Below are 17915 nucleotides of genomic sequence, written 5' to 3'. Positions count from 1 at the left end.
GCCAGGAGCAGGACCCCATGGTCAGTGCTCTGACATGCTCCCTCTGGGTGTGCACCAGGCAGGTCCTGCTGTGGCCTGTGCTAAGGCCTCTGTGGATGACCACAAGGAGGGACAAGGAGCCGAGGGAAGAACAAATGTTTGTGCAGATACAGGGAGTCAAAGCCCTGGACAACGGGATCATCTTTGGCACAGCAGAAATCTCCGTGTCTGAGGAACAAAGAACAGCTGGGTCTGCTCATGGAGAAGAGCCGAGCCCGTGTGACACACCAGCCCCTGGGCCGCTCCTCCTGGTGGGGTGAGCGAGCCTGGAAAGGTCGAGGTGGGGGCGATGCTCTTGCTGCTCCACGGAAGAAACGTGGAGTCTCTGAGAGGGGCAGGTCCGTAGGTTCCTTATATCAGGTATCTGTGTCCGTGCCGAGCTCAGGGCGTCCACCCTTGTACGCGTCCAGCCAGGACGGTGGTGTGGGAGCACGGAACTGCACTGCTAAGGTCATGTCTTTCTTCTGGGAGGGAGGCAGCGATAATCACTGCATGTGAGGATGGCAGGGATTCCGAGGGGAGAAGCACAGCAGTACAGCCCAGAGTGCAGAACATTCAGGTGCCTCAGCCGGTTACACACCATGAGGAAGCTGGTGGCACATACACAGAGGCCCAACAGAAACCCCTCCTCCTCTCTGCCTGTTCTCTCCCCTAGCAAAGGTGGCTGCTGGACTGCCAATTTACATTCAGGTGAGAGAGTACACATGAGAGGTAAAGTGAGTTTTTGTTTTAGTTTCTTCACAGTTTTTTTTTTGCACCTTGACTTTTCTACTTCTGTGTCCTGCAATAACACACCTACCCATGAAAGAAAGTCCTAAAAATAGGACTGAATCTTTTCCTCAATTTGATAATTCGGTGCTGAAGTTTGAGTATTGTGCTCATCTCATGACATATAAAATTAAATAAACACAAAAGTATAGGGTCAGAGAAGGCTTTATATGAGTATATATTTAAATTATTCCTGTTTATCTAAGAGAAAGGTTTTAGTTCTTGCTGTGGAGTATCTGTGTGACCTCCTCTGGCAGATTTTGTCATGTAGCTGAATTCAGGTGGGTGAGTTGACACACTTAAGGCATTTTGTGCTACTTTGTCCCAAATTACAGCAGCTTTGGCAAAAAAGAGTTGCTTCAGAAGAGCAACTTTCAAATAACCTAGAGCTCTGTAGATCAGGACTCAGGCTTTGTAGTTGCTGCAGCAATAAGACCGTAACATGGTGGCAATTGCATCTTGCTATACAGGTGTAGGAAAGTGATCAAGGCAGAGCTCCAGCCAGAAGATCAGCATTTCCTCTTGCATACCTGGAGCTGCATTCCTGCCTGTGTGGAGGCATGGATTACGTCAGCAAGCAATCACCCAGAAGGAGGAGGAGGAGGGAATAAATTGGAGCCTGCACGTAGCAGCATATTTTTAGCACTGTTGATGTGACATTAAACAGGACAAAAGAAAGTGGAAAGCACTGAATCTGCCTTTCTTTCTAATACTGTCACTGAACAGAAATGCAATGAGGCAAGAGCTGCCTTTTCTTTAGGCTGATGCCAGTCTTACAGAGGCACTGCTGGAACATTTAAGGTAGGCTTTGGTTGTATCCGTGGGAAAAGAGCTATCTTGGAGAGGTGTCATCAGTGATTTTTGGTTGGAGATTTTGTGAAACAATACCATACAATATTACACAGGGGTTCAGAAGAAGAGTGCAGCATGGTCTTGAATGTTGTGGTAAAAGAGGCTTTTCATGAACAAGTAGCAATTGTCCATTTTAATGTTTTGGGGTGAGGAAAGATAGGAACCCCTGTAACAGTTGCATCAATTGCTGCCACAAAGTCACTCAGGGCATTTCAAGTGCTTGAATTTTGGGTGAGGCATCAAGAAAAAGAGTGTAAGTATGGAGAGAGAGCCCATGTTGATTAATTAAAGCAGTTCTGGGAAACAGTTCTACATATGAAACTCTCTAGAAATCAGGTAAATGGAAATTTTTTTCTGTGGTATTGGTTTGAGACTTCCCTGAGTGATACTCAGGTATAACCTGACAGTTATAATGAGTGACAGACCATTTCCAGAAATAAGTTTGGCTATGGAGACTGTTATTTAGAAAAAAAGTATTTTTTCCAAAGATATTCCTCAGGAATGTGTAAGTTATGGGTGATACTTGTGAAGATGTTCACTGTCCACTGCTCACACTGAAATTCAGAATAAATTTTAGGAAAAGCTCTTTCATTAGAAATACAGTGCAGCACCGGAACAACCAAGGAATTTGTGGACTATCCACTCTGGGAAATTTTCAGGACTTAACCATATGAAATCATGGCCTTGCTTTGGCAGTAGTCTGAAGTTGAAACCATATGCTGGAGTGAATGATTTTTGGAGGTCCCTTCCAAGCATTTCTTTAATTTTGAACTACACTACAGCATTTGTCATGAAACATGCTTATAGCAAATCTCTTTTAACACATTTAGTACGGATACACAATGAGACTGTGCTTGTCATTAAGGCATCCTCATTCCAGCATTTTAAGCCTAATGTTTTCAATTCACTGTTCTTTGAATTCTGAAAGCACTCAATAATAGAGTGGCAGCATTAAATCTTTTGCTTTTGTATGAATTCCTGAAAATAGAGATTTTTGTGGTTTAACCCCAGACAGCAATTACGTACCACACAGTTGCACCCTCCTTCCCCTTTCCCACTCCACATTGTGGAGGAGAATAAAAAAACTGTAAAACTTGTGGGTTGAGATAAATACATTTTTTATCTGTTTAATAAGTTTATCTGTTTAACAAGTTTAATAATTGAAACAAAGTGAAATGGTGATTATAATGACATTAATGAAACAGAGAAATAGAGAGGAATGAAAGCTAACAAAGACACGTGATGCACGATACAATTGCTCATCACCTGCTGACCAATGCCCAGCCTGCACCTGAACAGCAATCAGCTCCTCCTGACCAACTCCTCCCAGTTCATGTACTGAGCATGGTGTTCCATGATATGGCTCATAGCTTTGGCTGGTTCAGGTCAGGTCTTGTGACTGTGCTCACTCCCAGCTTCTTGGGTACCTGCTCCCTGGCAAAGCAAGGGAAACTGACAAGTCCTTGATTTAGAGTAAACACTAGTTAGGAAAAACTGAAACATCAGTGTGTTACTAAGAACTGTATCCCAGCTGAAACCAGGACAAACTACTTGATGATGTACAGAATAAAAAGAGAGAAGTGGTTAATGGAAGGGATAAAGAAGGCGGATGTTAATGAAGCTGGGCTTGGAGGACAACATGCATGTGGTGTCCCACATTTCTCCTTAAGGGGAAAGAGGCACCCAAGATTCTCAGATGCCTGTGGTTGAAAAGGAACTACAAAAGTCAGAGGGTCTACAAAAACTTACAAAGTTTTACTTGTAAATTATACACATGGCATGGAAATTGGAGTGTTAGTCCCTTATGGTATAAACACACTGCAGTGGATTTTGAGTAAGGAGTAGGGTGCAAGAGGAGAGAGAGATTAAAGAGACAGAGAAAGAAGGAAAGAAAGAAAGATCACCAGTCCTGGCTCCAGCTTCAATCTTGCTGATGGGGTCTGCGGCGTTGCGTTCTTTTTCCCGGTCCCGGGTGGCTCGGGAAGCCCGGCTAGGCTCTGCGTAACGTCCAGGAGTCCGGGGCAGCCGCTGGTTCGGAGGCTCCAATGCTGAGCCTCCGCGTGGGCTGCCGCATTGTGTAACCGATGCTGGGAGGAGGTAAAGAGGCGAAGGAATGACCACCCTGCCCTGCGGTTGGCTGGAGAACTCTTATTGCCGCGTGGTGGCTGCAGTGGAGAGCAGCGTCTGTTCCTGGCACCCATATGGACAAGATGGTGGCAGAACAAAGGAGCGCATGGAGTTTTATAGGGGGCGGGCAGACAGGGGCGGAAGCCCCGCTCGCCCAATGGGGACAGGCAATGGGGGAGTGACGTGGATCATGGCAACCAATGGGAACACGACAGGGGTGGATAGAGGGTTCTGGGATTGTGGGGATGGGATGACCAGCATGGAAGTTTCAGGAATGAACAGGGGGTGGTTCCAAGACTGACATGGGAAGCTCCAATGGTGAGTGACCTGGAGCAAACCATCGCGGGGGGAAACATGGGGGTACACAGAACCGACTAACTAACATTATTAAAATTCCTAACTAAATGCAGCCCATGATGCAACAGGGGTGTCCAGGGTTCTGGATCACATGTGTGCCTGGGTTTTGTTGGCGTATGTTTTTATTGATAAGTTTTTATTGATAAGTTTTTGTTCTGGAGCTGTGTCTCACTTTCTGTGCAAGTTAGTTGTCATATGCAGTTCATTCTTCTAGATCCTTCTGGAAACAGGTTGGAGGGCATTTGGAGGTCTTTGGTGGTCTTGATCCCTCTCTACTGGGTCGGCCTTTTGTTGGCAGTCCATTCCTGCTTCTAGACCTCATTCTGACACTTTTACTGTGCTATGTTTGCTTGTCTCCAGAAACCAGAACAAGGATGTTTATCTCACAAAAGTGCTGCCCTACCTCTGTATGGCCTGCTTCTCTAGTCACATTAAGGGAGGCATCAAGCCTCCCTCAAGTGATGATGGCTTATTTTCATCTCTCCTTGAGAAGAAGATTCCACTGGATGAGGAGAAGCTGGAGCAGGGTAGCCTATATTTCACTTTTTAAGTATATAGTCTGCTGCACTGAGGTTAGCAAAGGTGGGCTGAAGAAACACAAACTGTGTGGAATGAGTTTGTGCCACACACTGATGATGAGGCACCGGTGAGTACCTGCTACTTCCTAACAGGATGGAAAATGGAGCAATGTCTGGTGGTCCTTAGTTTCTAGAACTCAAAACCTTTCCTTCCTGTTGCTTCTCCTTTAGAGGGATGCACTACCCTCAGCTCTAAATTCTCTGTTTTAAGGGAGCAGAGCTTCAACTCTTGATTGAACATGAAGGTCATGCAGGAAACCTTTCTGCATTTCATATTTAATTTTTGAGAGTTAACAGTTACCTTTTTTGAAAGAACTGATGGTGACCTGTAGTACATATTGCAAAATAATTTTTTATGGAAATTTTACTATATTAGTACCTTCCTGGTCACAAAGATCCATTCTTGAGGAAAAGGAACAAAAGCAAATTTGCTGAATGTAGGTGAAAAATTAATTTTGCTCAACAACTTTCAATTTTTTCAGCATTCTCAAAAGTAGAAAGTAACTGGTTGAAGCTTTCCATATCTTGGAATTGTACACAAATGAATGTATTCCTACCCCAGAACTGACAGAAATCCCCAAAGCAATTTCACATTTTTCTCTATGAGACAGAAATTGAATCACTGCCATTCTCTCTTTGCTGTATCATGTTTCTTGTTTTTGAAGAACATTTGGAAACCAAACTTGGGAAAATGATAGTGTTTTATAAATATGTTTTTAAATGCTGTGAAATGAACCAACAGGATTTGCTTTAAACATTTAAAACTGAAGATTCAGGGAAGAACCATCAAAAATTTTTCCTCTGTTGAATAGATTTTAAATTGTTTTTATTGAAACTCCATGTATCTCATAAAATGTTACTGACAGTACATTTATCACCATTTTACTCCTTCTTAGAAATACACCTGTTTGTGATGATTTTGTAAAAAATGAATGTTTGAAAAACATCATTAGATTTTTCAGCCTCAAACAAGAATTAAATGGTTTAATGTACTTCTTTAGTAAACACACTTTGAAATATATCCAGATCAAACTTGAAACATCAACTGAGTTAAGTGATAATCAGACAAAGAGTAATTCTTAGCAAAGCTCCTGAGTCAAAACTCAGTTCTTTCAGTCTGAGACAACAAAATCAAAATGCAAAGTTTTTGTGTTTGAAATTCCGGCAGAGGAAAGGACATGATTTGTTTTTCTCTCTGCTTTTCTTTAATATAGCATGTTTTCACCAATGTAATGGAACAGATTTCAGTTAAAAATACAGCAGCTTTCCTTACAGAAATCTTATTTACAATCTTTTAGGTGAATTGACACTGATATTTACATATTAAAAAAAATTTTAAAAAGTAATTTTTTTTTTTTGTCGGGAGAGAAGTAGCTAAATCTAACAAGAAAGATTTTCCTTTCTTCATTTAATTTTATTCTTAATAACAATATGTTCTAGTTTACAATGTCTTTTTCTGTGAAATAAAGTGTATGTGCTGAAGGATTATAACGATAAATGATTTCTGTAATGACTTTCAGTTCCTTCCCAGTTTTTAAGTCTTAGAAGTCAGGGCTGTGCGCCTCCAATGACTTGTGGTGACACAGGGCTGCATCGTATGATGGATTGCCTGGGGCTTTCAGAGGCTCCAGTGCACTTTAAAGTTTGGGAAATAGGATTATCAGAGTAAATTTGATTTTCACGTTGTTTTATTTGCTTTTTTTTATTCATAAGTGTTATCATAAAAGTGTCAATAACAGGATTACAGGCTATTTCTTTGTTCTCCAATGGTGATTTTGCTTAGGAATCACCATGACCAACTAGATTAGTATACAGTATACTCTTTTATATAAAAAGAGTAGTTATCCACCATGGTAGTGTAAGTAAAATGTGGTAAAACAAACCCTAATATTTCATCCTTCTGTTTCCAATTGAATATTTTTGCGTTTTTTTCAGAACATGTGCTTCTTGACATCTGTAGAAAATCTAAGTCAAATGGTTGAGATGTCCAAAGAAAGGGAAAGTTGTCATTTTCACCCTTCCACGTAATGACAATCAAAGGGATGTGTCCATAAAATGGTTCTGCATACTGCAAAGTGCTCTCGGAAGTTACCCCCTGCCAGCAAGTGTGTGGGTAACACTCTGCAAATTACTAGGGACAACTTAAACTAGTTTCTTAAAAGCAGCTAAATTTGTCGATATTAGTAATTTTTAAGAAGTGATTGGTCAGACTGCATGACTTCTAGGAGCACTGCCTCTATGAAGTGCTCAAGTACTGCAGATATGAGTGTCATGTAAAAGTATGGAAATAATTTTCATGATGCTCTGGGCAGTGTATGTCTTGGGAGGAGTGTGAGATTGGGCATTGCAGAATTAGGATATGCTTTGACATGTGCTGATGAAGACTTTCAGCATATCTTTTGATGTAGCAATATTACATATTCCTCAAAATTCAAATCTTATTTGAAATGTTGACCCCCATATTCTGAAGGAATCTTTTTACTGTTCCTATGTTGGAGTTTCTTGATAGGAAACTCTATTAAGAACAGAATTACTTATATTCTGTTATATTCATTGTGTATTGTAGATTTCTTGTAAACATTATTTGTCTATGAAATGGTATATTAGAATTTTCCAATTAATGTTCTTTTTGTTCTGGGTTTTTTACTATTTCTCATGCAAGATCTTACAGGTTTAGATGTTCCTTCTTTAATGCAGGAGATAGTTGCCTTCTTTCAGATTCCTTAAATGGGAACAATTTGTTCCAATAATGGAATTATATTTGAAATAATGCCTTTTGTATAAAACATAAATAGTTACAGTAGTTATCTCACTGAGCTATCTCAGGGTGGCAATGATTCAGTTTGATAGCTGTTTGTCTTCCTTTGTAAGTGCAGAGATTATCTTATATTGTAGCTACCCTATTTTTGATGTCTGTGAGAGGGTGCAATTCTAAATGGATATCCAGCAGCTAACATGTGTAGTCCAAGAATTTATCAAATTTTCATCACATACAAATGATTTAGAGGGCTACTCACTGACATAAAAGATATTATATATAAAATAAATTAATATTTATTTATATATAAACAGATAGCCACTTTTAATCAATGTGTGAGTGAGCAGATGGTGATTTTCCAGTAAATCTGTTATTAATGTGTGTATGTCTACTTGCAAACAGAGTATATTATATGAAAAGTGATGATCAGTGTGGCATATCTGAAACATGCCCTACAGAAGAGATTCCAAACAATGAAGAGCAGTGGTTTTGTATTTTCAGGTGTGGGACATGCAGGTATGGGACAGAATTTGCAGCAAAAAGTGTGAAGGGAGTTGATAAGCTGTTTTGTAAAACCAGCTTTCGCTTTTGAAGCAGAATGCAAAGGTATTTTTAGCATTATTGGATGCTTCTGAGTTCAGTGCACCAACTTTTCCTTTCAAAAGAAGAGACCAGAACTTGTTCAGTGTGACTGTGCCTGCTTCTGAGAAAATCGGGCCATTCTGGGAAGTATCCTAGCCAAATATTCTTTTTTTATCTGGGAAGTGGAGGAAATTGTGAGAAGGATTTCAGTACTCCAACTTAGCGAACATAAAAGGAATCAGATAATACTTGAATTCCAAATGATTGTTGTGGAAACCAGTGGAGAATCAAAATCATTGCATAAATATTAATAATATTTGCATCATCATTAGCATTACAAATATTGTAATTTTCTATGTATGTTGCAATTTCACCCATGAATCATCCAAATCAGGGCCTTTTAGCTCAAGGTTAGGAGTAACCAATGACTATTTATCTGCAGAACACACTGCACATGCTATTGTGTACTAAATTCTTCATATGAGTTCTTTGTAAATGTTTTTCCAGTTCAGATGTTTGCTTTAAGCTGCTATTGAATATGTGGAAAAGGCATGAATTCAAGTGATCTTGAAGCAATCTTCAGAAGACTATGACCAACTTATTTTTTCCCATCTGATGCATGAATAAACATCCCAAACTGTTATATTCTTGAATTCAACAAATACTTCTCTAATTAAATGTGTGTAATTAAAAATACGCAGATTTCATGAACAGAAAGTTATTTCCATAATTTGCAATGTTTTTGTGCTGGAAAATGAAGCATGCTTTAAAGCAGTTCTAATGAAGTTTTAAAACCATAATTATATAATAAGTTTAAAATGTTTTCTGTGCTGTTACTTCCATTTCAGAGGAATGAACATACCTGACAGAAAAATAATCAGAAAGTATATTTATGTCTCTTAGCTGTGTGCTGAAATCAGTTCTTTAGAATTCCACTGAAGTGACTGGCTAGGTATTTTGTGGAATGGCAAGTACTCGAGGTTTTTGGGACTATTAACCCACAGAGAAATTGAAAGGCACTTTTTAACTTTTAAAATAGACACAGGACAATGAATTATATCTCAGTGAAGTTTATTTGCACCAGCCAGTTACTTTTCAAATTTGTTTGATTATGTTATCACCTCTTAATTGCACATTTTTTGGTCCTTTATTGTGGTGTGTAATCCCTTCCTGTCGTCCTCCAGCTGAACAGCAGCACTCCCCTGGCAGAAACACCTCTGGCTTTCATAATGCTGCTTTTCCCAAGCATGGCTGCTGCCTGTCAGGAGATGTGGGCTCTGCTACCTGAGTAAAAAATCCCAGTCTGGCTTTGGGTGTGAGATGAGCATCCAGGTGGATGTTGAGCTGAGCCAAGGCAGTAACAGCTTTGGATAAGCAGCAGTGGTAGCATGGGTACCTAAGGATGTTTTATCCCCATATTTAGGCACATGTGAGTTTACAGGTGTGGAAGAGGGATAAATATTTAATGGAGAGGGAGTAAGGGTTGCAAAGTTGAACCTGGGAGAAGCATAAGTGCTATTTTGAGTTACTAAATTGGTTTTGGTAGGGAGCTTCATCACTTCATTGTTTCCTGAAGCAATGGGACTTAACAAAAGCATTTTACTCTTTGCTGCATATGTCAGTAAAATCAGTGCTGCAGGGAAAAGTACTGGTGAAGTAAGAAATGGGGTGAGTCTGGGGGGCTCTTTGCACTCACTGCTGCTATGGCAAAGTGTGGCATGCGCCACAAACCTTTTTAGTCCTGCGCACCATAGACATGGTTGTAATACAAACATTAGACAAGATTTGAGAAGAAAGCTGATAATAAGACAGGAGAGGCAGGGAGTCCTAAAAATTAATAAAAGAATGTGGAAAAAAAGTAATAAAAGTAATTCTCCCTGAAATGGGAGAAATTAAAGAAAAGGGGAAAAAAAGGTAATTACTTTTGAAAAATGGAGTTAAAAAAGACTACAAGATGGTGACAGTGAGAATTAAATAGATATGTGTGAATTAAAAAAGTTCAAGAAACATGGAAATAGAGATGGAGAATGAAAAATAGGGGATGTGTTGGGCTGAATTTTCAGCAAGCTTATCTTTTAATAATTAATGTGTGACTAGCTGTATTTTATTTGTCAATGTAATAATTCCATCATTTGTACCTACTATTAAGTTTCCTCACACTTTTGGTAAATAACTGTGTAGAATTCACAGATTACTTGTGAGTGAGAACACCTGTAAATATCTTCTAAGTTATGGCTCAACAGCAGAAACTCCCTCTGCTAATGTGTTTATAGCAACCCTTTGCATTGGTAAAGTGATTCTCCCAACATCTGTTAATTCCCCACTAGACACTTACAAGCTTCTTCCATGAAAAAGTTTAGTTGCGTTTTTTCACATATTACAGGATAAAGGCTTTCAGTAGGGAGACTAAAACTTATTGCATTTTTCTTGCTGGCTTCATCAGCACAGTTTTCCACGTGGGTTGATGCTGATACTAGGGGAAAAACCCTCTTTTCCTTCTGTACAAACACGTTTTGCCATTGATTTTCATACCTGAGCCTAGCTGAACTGTAAACAAGATTTCTCTCCTTTCCCTCCGGCACTTTATATAAAACACTCGACTGCACTCGTAACTCAGTCTTAATAAATTGTTTTTGTCCTGATCCATAGAAATAAATGTAGATGGGTATACAGAAGATTTTATATCCTGCATCTGCTGTATAACTAGAAGATATATTTCTACTCAGAAATCCGGGAGTGATACTTTGCATCATATCTTAAAGTGAGAATGCTTCAGCTCTTTTCTTGATTTATTTTGCTAACCATATTTCTATGGTTAATATCTCTCCAGCGTTGCAGACAATCCTCCTTTGCTGCTACTCTTTCAGTGACGTGGTTCCCTTCTCACTCGACAGCACTAGGCAGTGTGTCACATCTTTGGTTGACCTCTTGTTCTCCTGTATTTTCTGAAGTGTTTACAGGATTTGTGGCACTCCTGCTCGCGGCACTCCAGGCACGTGAGGCAGCTGCTGTGCTCCAGCCTGGCAGGAGCTTTGGGCATTATAACAAGAATTGTCCTTTTACAGCTTTGCAGTGTTCTGCAGTCCCATGGTTGGTTCTTTATTTGAGTGTAGAGATAACCTTGTATTTTTTCAGCATTAGGAAGCCTGAAGTAATATCAGATAACATAAATTAGATTGTGTGGTTGCCCTTGTGGCTTGTGGGCTCTTACAAAGTTTTGGTTCCTTTATTTTCATTTTGGTTGTCTTCTGTCACTTGCAGGAACAACAGACTGACTGCTATTAATTTCTGACATATTATTTTTTTTTTTTTTGGCATCTGGTTGGCACCTGTTTCTCTCTGATAAATACTTAGGACTACGACTTTGTGTAGATCTGTGCACACACTTCATTAGCAGCACTGCTCCACTGATTTTGTTTGGATTGCTTCTGTGATTTCGTATCCATAGGGACTAGAGTTTGCAGTTGAAAATTTTGATAACTCCATGAAAATGATTGTTTTAAGCACTGTGTGTCTGGCTGCTAATACTGAGATGAGTGTAAACACTGACTGTATGTCCCTTTAGGAAAAGCACTTGCACTGTTAATTGCCAATGCTCAGCTTTATGTGGCTCCTTTTCTACAAATGCAGCCAGTTTTGATTATATACCATTTTGTTTTGATTGAAAAAAAAAATGCAACAAGGCCCCAAACATTACAGATTTTTTTTAAAGCTTACCACCAGAGAATGCAGGTTTATCCAGACAGCTGGCTTGCATACTGATATAGTCCCTATTCCTGCCTGTTATTATGGGCTCTCTATACAGACTTGGCTGCAAGAAACAGGTAAAATTTGGGGGAAAGCCCTCAAACACACACAAACCTTTTTTTTAAAAGCATTTTCTTGAAAACACTTGTAACTATTTCCTGGTTTTAGCAGCATTTTAATATTCCTGTTAGGGTATGTGTGTGTGCGTATGTCTGTCTATTTCAAGACAGTTTTGAAATAACTAATTTACGCTAATTGTACTGGAAGATAATAGTAATTCATTTTTCTCTGGAGTAGAATGGGATGAAGGGAATGGTAGTTACTTAGTGCAGAAAATATGTATGATTCCTGTCGTTACTTGGATTTTTAAATTTTTCTTTTCTGCAGTGTGGATTTGAAAGTGCTCAAAAGAAATTGAGTTAGCATTTCATTATATGACAGTTTTTCTTCCCTAACATAATTCTTTCAGTCACGAAGGAGATGTATTTAATATAACGGATATGTGTCTCCTTCAGCTTGGCATAAGAGTTCATATTTGGTAATGCATAGCAGCAGTGATTGCTGAAATACAGTAGTTAGCCTGATGGCTAATTTAAAAGTAAAAGGAAAATGGAATGTTTGGACAGAAGGAAAAAGAATGTCATATGTAAAATATTTTTTATCACAAACAGGTCAGAGCTTATTTTGTATTGCAATGATAGTTCACTACTGAGCTCCAAAATATTATTGGGAAATCCCCATGTGTCTGATCCTTCAGAAAATAGTTAAAATGCTTAAGAAGAGGGTTTTGAGCCATAGTTTGGTGTTTCACTGCTATGAAAAAAAAAAGGAACAAGGTACAATGTAGTAAGAAGAAACAAAAAGCAACTTCGTCTCTTACTGTTTGGGTTCTCCCCTAAAAAGATGGAGGTAAAAATTCAATTAGCAGCATTGGTCACAGGCTAAGATTTGAGTTCCCCAGAAAAACACTCTACAGTCAAATTCTGCTGCTTTTTAAAGCACTTTTTCAACTTTGCTCAAAAGAATGGAAGATGAGACTACTGCTGATGAGACATGTTGATGACAGAATGGATAATATCAAGTAGGTGTTTGGCTCCAACACTAAGTCTTCTCACCAGTAAATATCTCTAGTGAAATAATGTATCAGGAATGGAGGATTGGACCAAGCACAAATGTTTTGAAGTAATATTGTGAAAGCAGGTAAGGTCATGGCTTGCATTTTTTGTTTGTGCTTTGGGTGCTCCTGGTGTAAAACTGAGGCTTAACCTGCATTTGTTAATCCTGGAAAAAAATGGTATGTGTGAGGTAGGACTATAATATTCCTTGCTTGGTTCACTGCTGTGAGAACAGTGTTGGCAATATGAGGTCAGAAAACAAGAATGGATGGCTGAATTGGAGATCCAGTCCATCTATCTCAGAGCTCTGTCTTTGACTGTTACTTGAGGTTCATGTTTCATAATAATTATGTATATTTTATTAAAACTGCCACTTTTGTTTGTATGATAAATTCATGTGGTGCCTCATGGCAATTTTGTTCTTATCCCAAAAATCCATGACATTGTAGTAGAAACTTAGCTTTATACAGATCTGTTTTTTCTATTCACTATTACAGTAGTAATAGTCTTGTTCTAGGTACCCACTAGCTCATATTTACAGGGAATCTTGTGCATGAATGGTCCAACTAATGTTGCTTAGACAGGAATGATATCTCCTCTTTGAGATGTCTATAATGTGCATCTGAGTGAGAAACTAATTGATTTTTTTATATCAGTTAAAAAAAAGAGACTATGATTAATCTGAACTATATTAAACATTTACCTTTGAGTAGGATGGACTGCATCTCAGAAGTGCCAATTCCTCTCTATTGCATGGAAAGAGAACATGGCTTAGATGTAGATTTCTGTTCTGGACACCTCTGCATTTGGTCGGATGAATATTGCTTTTGGGGAGGTCATTCACTGTAGAAAAAGTGAATGGAAATATACATTATCCTGGGAAAAAACTGCTTTATGAATTATTCATCATATAATAGGCTGGTAAAATGCATTTTACTTGCTGTCCTTCCTCAGACACTCTTAGGGCAGATGGTAGCCAAACCCTTTGGGCACTAGCTAAGGTGCTTTTGCAGTACAGATGGAAATGGCAAGGAGGTTTTATGCAATTAATACTCTTAAGGAAAAAAGGGCTTTTTTCCTTAATGCCTGACATCATGGTGTGCCCACAATTTTTTTTTTTTTGTGAAATTGTCTGTAACCTCAATAGAGCCCATTCCTTGGATGATGTGTTTCATTTAGATTGTGAAGAGGGCTCCCAGCACAGTGTCTCTCCAAAGGTCACCCAGAACATTTTGATTAATGCTACCTTGTGTCTGTTTGGCAGCTAGCAAATGGGAGGAAAAGAGAACAGACAAAAAAAACAAGGCAATGTGAAAAAAAACACTTTGCTCCTTTAACTAAAGCAAGGTGGCAGGTAAATGTTATCATCACAAGCACATGGTGTGCCATGTTGAGGAATAAGAGATGATCCCAGGACCAAGGGAAGAGGAGAGCTGGTCTCTGCACCTGGGAGATAGTGGGCCTCAGCTTGCAGGTGCCTTGGTGGTGTGCCTTTAATTGAGAGCTTGCCATCTTAAATCAATTCCAAACATTTGATGTCCCCGATGGCTGAGGAATCTATTGCTGCCACACTGAACATTGGCACAAACATGCTGCCTTGTGTTTGATGTTGCCCTTCTGATGTCAAGTCTTTCCTGCTCCTGATGCCAAATCCATTGAGTTTGATTCCACTATGTAATTGGAAACTGTATTTTGATTTTTACAATTTTCTAATAGGCAAATATGAGAGAAAAATTTATTCAAAGATGTAAACAACCCTAGACTGAGCCGCCTAAGTAAGCTTCAAGAACCTCTAGCATTTGACTTATCCTGGTTATGCAGTTTCAGTAACTAACAGCAAATGATGTTTAGTTCCTAATTGTGCTTTCTGGCATTCTAGCATTAAGCTTTCTTCAAAAAACAAACAAACAAACAAAAAAAGACCTTTGGACCTATTTCATGATAGTGCTGGCATTTCAGCATTCATTCCCACTAAAATTCCAGGTGTCAGCATGATATTTCAATGCAGAAATTGTAAAGAAAGTATCAGACTACTGTTTAAAATTTATTCAAGACCTATGCTATGAACTTTGGATGTGGAAGGTAGGCTCTAGATGTTTGAGACCTACGGATGATTTCAATATTTTACTTGCTAGTCTTCAGAAGAAGAGAGAATGGGTAGACCCCAAGTTACAGTCATTTTTCTCCTACTAATTCAGAGTCTAACCTTGCCTCAAATACCTGGTTTTCATTCCCTAAAATCTGTAATTTAGAAATTCTTATTTTAGCTAACAGGGTTAATCAATAGGCTGTCATTCATCTCTCCTGAATTTAGACAGCTGCATTTACATCTGAAGAGGTTGTTGAGGCTCCTGTTGCAGTCGGCAGAAGGAAGTAGGGACTTCTTGGGCATTATTCTCTGATGTAGTTTAGATGCCTTCTTCACTCTAATAAGTGTCTGATATCTCTCCTTTGGCTATAATGGAGCCTTGAACAATCTCACATGTAGATTTGGTAAATACCTATGTTTCCTTAACTGTCTGTATAGGAAATGTCCCTTTAAGTTTGCAGAAACTTTGGCTTTTCATAGTATTGCAATGCTATTTTTTTGTCTGTCAATTCATTTAATTCATTGCTCAGAGTTATATTTGATGTGAAACAGAGGTATCAGCAGGCACACTAAAATTATAGATGTGAATTTCAAGATATAGACAAGTGAAAATGTAGACTGAAATCTGGGCACAGCCCCAAGAAGCAACCATTGTCATTCCTACTCCTCTGGAAAGTGTTAGGCTATATTAAGAACCGCTGTTTTTGATCGATAGCAGAGAGGATTCCAGTCTGGAAGAGTATTTTCAGCATGTTAAGTATGTCAGGCATTTATTATCTTACACACTCTTGTCTTTTCTTCATGTTTTCTGAAGCTATTTTTTCCCACAACCTCTTTTAATATTCTATTACACCCTATATATTCTTTCTGGTACATCGGGCAAGGCTCTGCTTGTGTTTCTCTCTTGAACAATAAAGGATCAAATGGTCAGAAGAACATTCAATTTGTACTGTTAATTATGTGAGTTTAAGTACAGCAGTCTCCAGGTTGTAATAACCACAACTCCTTCCTCATAGGGAATGCTGCCATTTAGACATCACCACTGCAGTGGCATTGATCCACAAGGCTTGGTGATTCCTTTATTGAATTGTCAAATACTCCTGGGAGGTTACTCTCCTTGCCGTGTTTGTGAATTCAGGACAGTCTCTGATTTAGTAGTTACTAGTCAGGAAAGAAAAAAATTGTGAAGAGACGTAACATGCCCTGAGAGAGGGCAATCACACCTTAAAAAAAAAAAAAAAAAAAAAAAGGGGCTGTAGGATAAAGGTAATTATCTGTATTTTCCTTGGCAACTCTATTGTGTTTTGGGAAAATAGAATTAAGAAATGTGGAGAAAAAAAATCTGCTAATGGGATGATTTGCATATACTTAATAAATGTTCTTCACCTGGTATTCATTTGTCAGAAGGAGATGGAAATTATTTAACTACTATGTATTCACTGATCATCACAGATGCAGTCAGTGTATCTGCCTTCAAATAATCAATGAAAGCTTCACTTAGGCTGCAGAAAAGTTTTCTATGTCTTTGTCATGAAAGTGCAAGACAGAAATATGTGGAAATATCCCACTTCCATTGCTTGAATTTTGCATAATTTCAGAGTGTAAATACTCTGTTGCGTATGAATTAAAGCAGTAAAATTATGCAGGAACTCTGCAACAATTCTTGCAAGAATTAACTGAAATTATAGCAACAGATGAACCAGTTGATTGTCCTCATATAGCTTTCCATTTCTGTTAGAAAATCATAATGCAAAAAAATTCAGTTCTAGGGAAAAAAGGCCTTGCAATATAAAATCTTTACAGACAAAACAGGTTTTCTCATTTAAACAAGAGTAACTTTACAAAGGACACTCTGTCTACAAATAAAGAAGGACATTTGTAGGAAGAGAGAGGGTTGTTGTTGGAGTGATATATATGTACTATAGAAATGTAGTGACACAGACAGAAATTAAATCCATGGTACTTATCAAAGGTACTGACCATGGTACCTATAGCAGGTGAACCCACTTTGTACCTGTATGACTAAACCAGATACTCTGACTCATTGCCCCTGGTGTCAGATTAACCTAATTTCCTTTGTGCTTGCATTCATTGAGCTGAAATCAGATGTCATTGGCAGTAGTTTTTAAAAATTTTTCTTGGGCTGTTTTGTACAGAGAAAATGTAATTCTCTAGGAAAAAATTCTACATTGCCTAAGGTAAAGCAAAAATCTGGACAGTTGGACTAAGGAGACAAAGAACATCACTTGCAGACAAGGAGTTGGGCTGGAGGAGAGCTGGAAAAGAGCTGCTGCTCTTTTTCTCAGTCATATTGCTCACTGGATTGCAGCCTCTTCAAATCAAGCTGGCTTAACACAGCAATTGCCTGAAGTTGAGTAGTATGAAGTGGAAATAAGTATATATAAAACTGTTAGCTTCAGTCTGCTTTGATCAGACTTTACTACCAAAAAAAAAAGAAGAAATAAAAAGAAGAAAAAGAAGTGAGTTTACTGAAACTTGATGTGGAGCTATGCCAGGCTCTCTAGAAGGTTCTGTACCTCCACCTGACCCCACACATGCATGTAACCATGGAGCTGGCTGCCTTCTTTTTGTTGTGGGCCCCTCCCCTGCATTTGTAAAAAGATGTTCACATTTGCTTAATTTACAGACCCAGAGGGGTGTCTTGGAAGGACGTCTTAAGTTTTATCTCCCTTCCCACCACCAAGCCCACTATTCTAAAGACACTGTAAGTCTTAAGACAGAAGGTAACATATCAGCACTGAGACAGAGCACTCCAATATTCTGGCATGTAGATTAGTCCAAGAGACAGTGCAATTTTATGACATGTAGATTATTTTCAGTCCATTTAGTCTAAAACAAATCTGGTCTCTTCCTATTTATTTTCCAGATTTATACCACAATTC

The 17915-nt window shown here is 38.8% G+C and overlaps 1 protein-coding gene across 2 annotated transcripts in view; it reads left to right on the top strand.

The window, feature by feature from the left end:
- Positions 1 to 17915, top strand: part of MLIP (muscular LMNA interacting protein) — a 103677-nt gene that overhangs the window by 4215 nt on the left and 81547 nt on the right. Inside the window, exon 1 of one of the 2 annotated variants that reach the window (XM_053938476.1) lies at positions 4044 to 4104. The exons of the other annotated variant lie outside the window; for it this stretch is intronic. Within the exon in view, the coding sequence (XP_053794451.1) occupies positions 4102 to 4104 (3 nt within the window). The 5' untranslated portion in view covers positions 4044 to 4101. Of the gene's footprint in view, positions 1 to 4043; positions 4105 to 17915 lie in introns of those variants that run through there. 2 annotated transcript variants of the gene reach the window in all.

The sequence above is a fragment of the Vidua chalybeata genome, chromosome 3, assembly GCF_026979565.1.
Source record: "Vidua chalybeata isolate OUT-0048 chromosome 3, bVidCha1 merged haplotype, whole genome shotgun sequence".
NCBI lineage: Eukaryota > Metazoa > Chordata > Aves > Passeriformes > Viduidae > Vidua > Vidua chalybeata.
The sequence above is the reverse complement of the archived record's forward strand: the minus strand, read 5'-3'. Positions and strand labels throughout refer to the sequence as shown.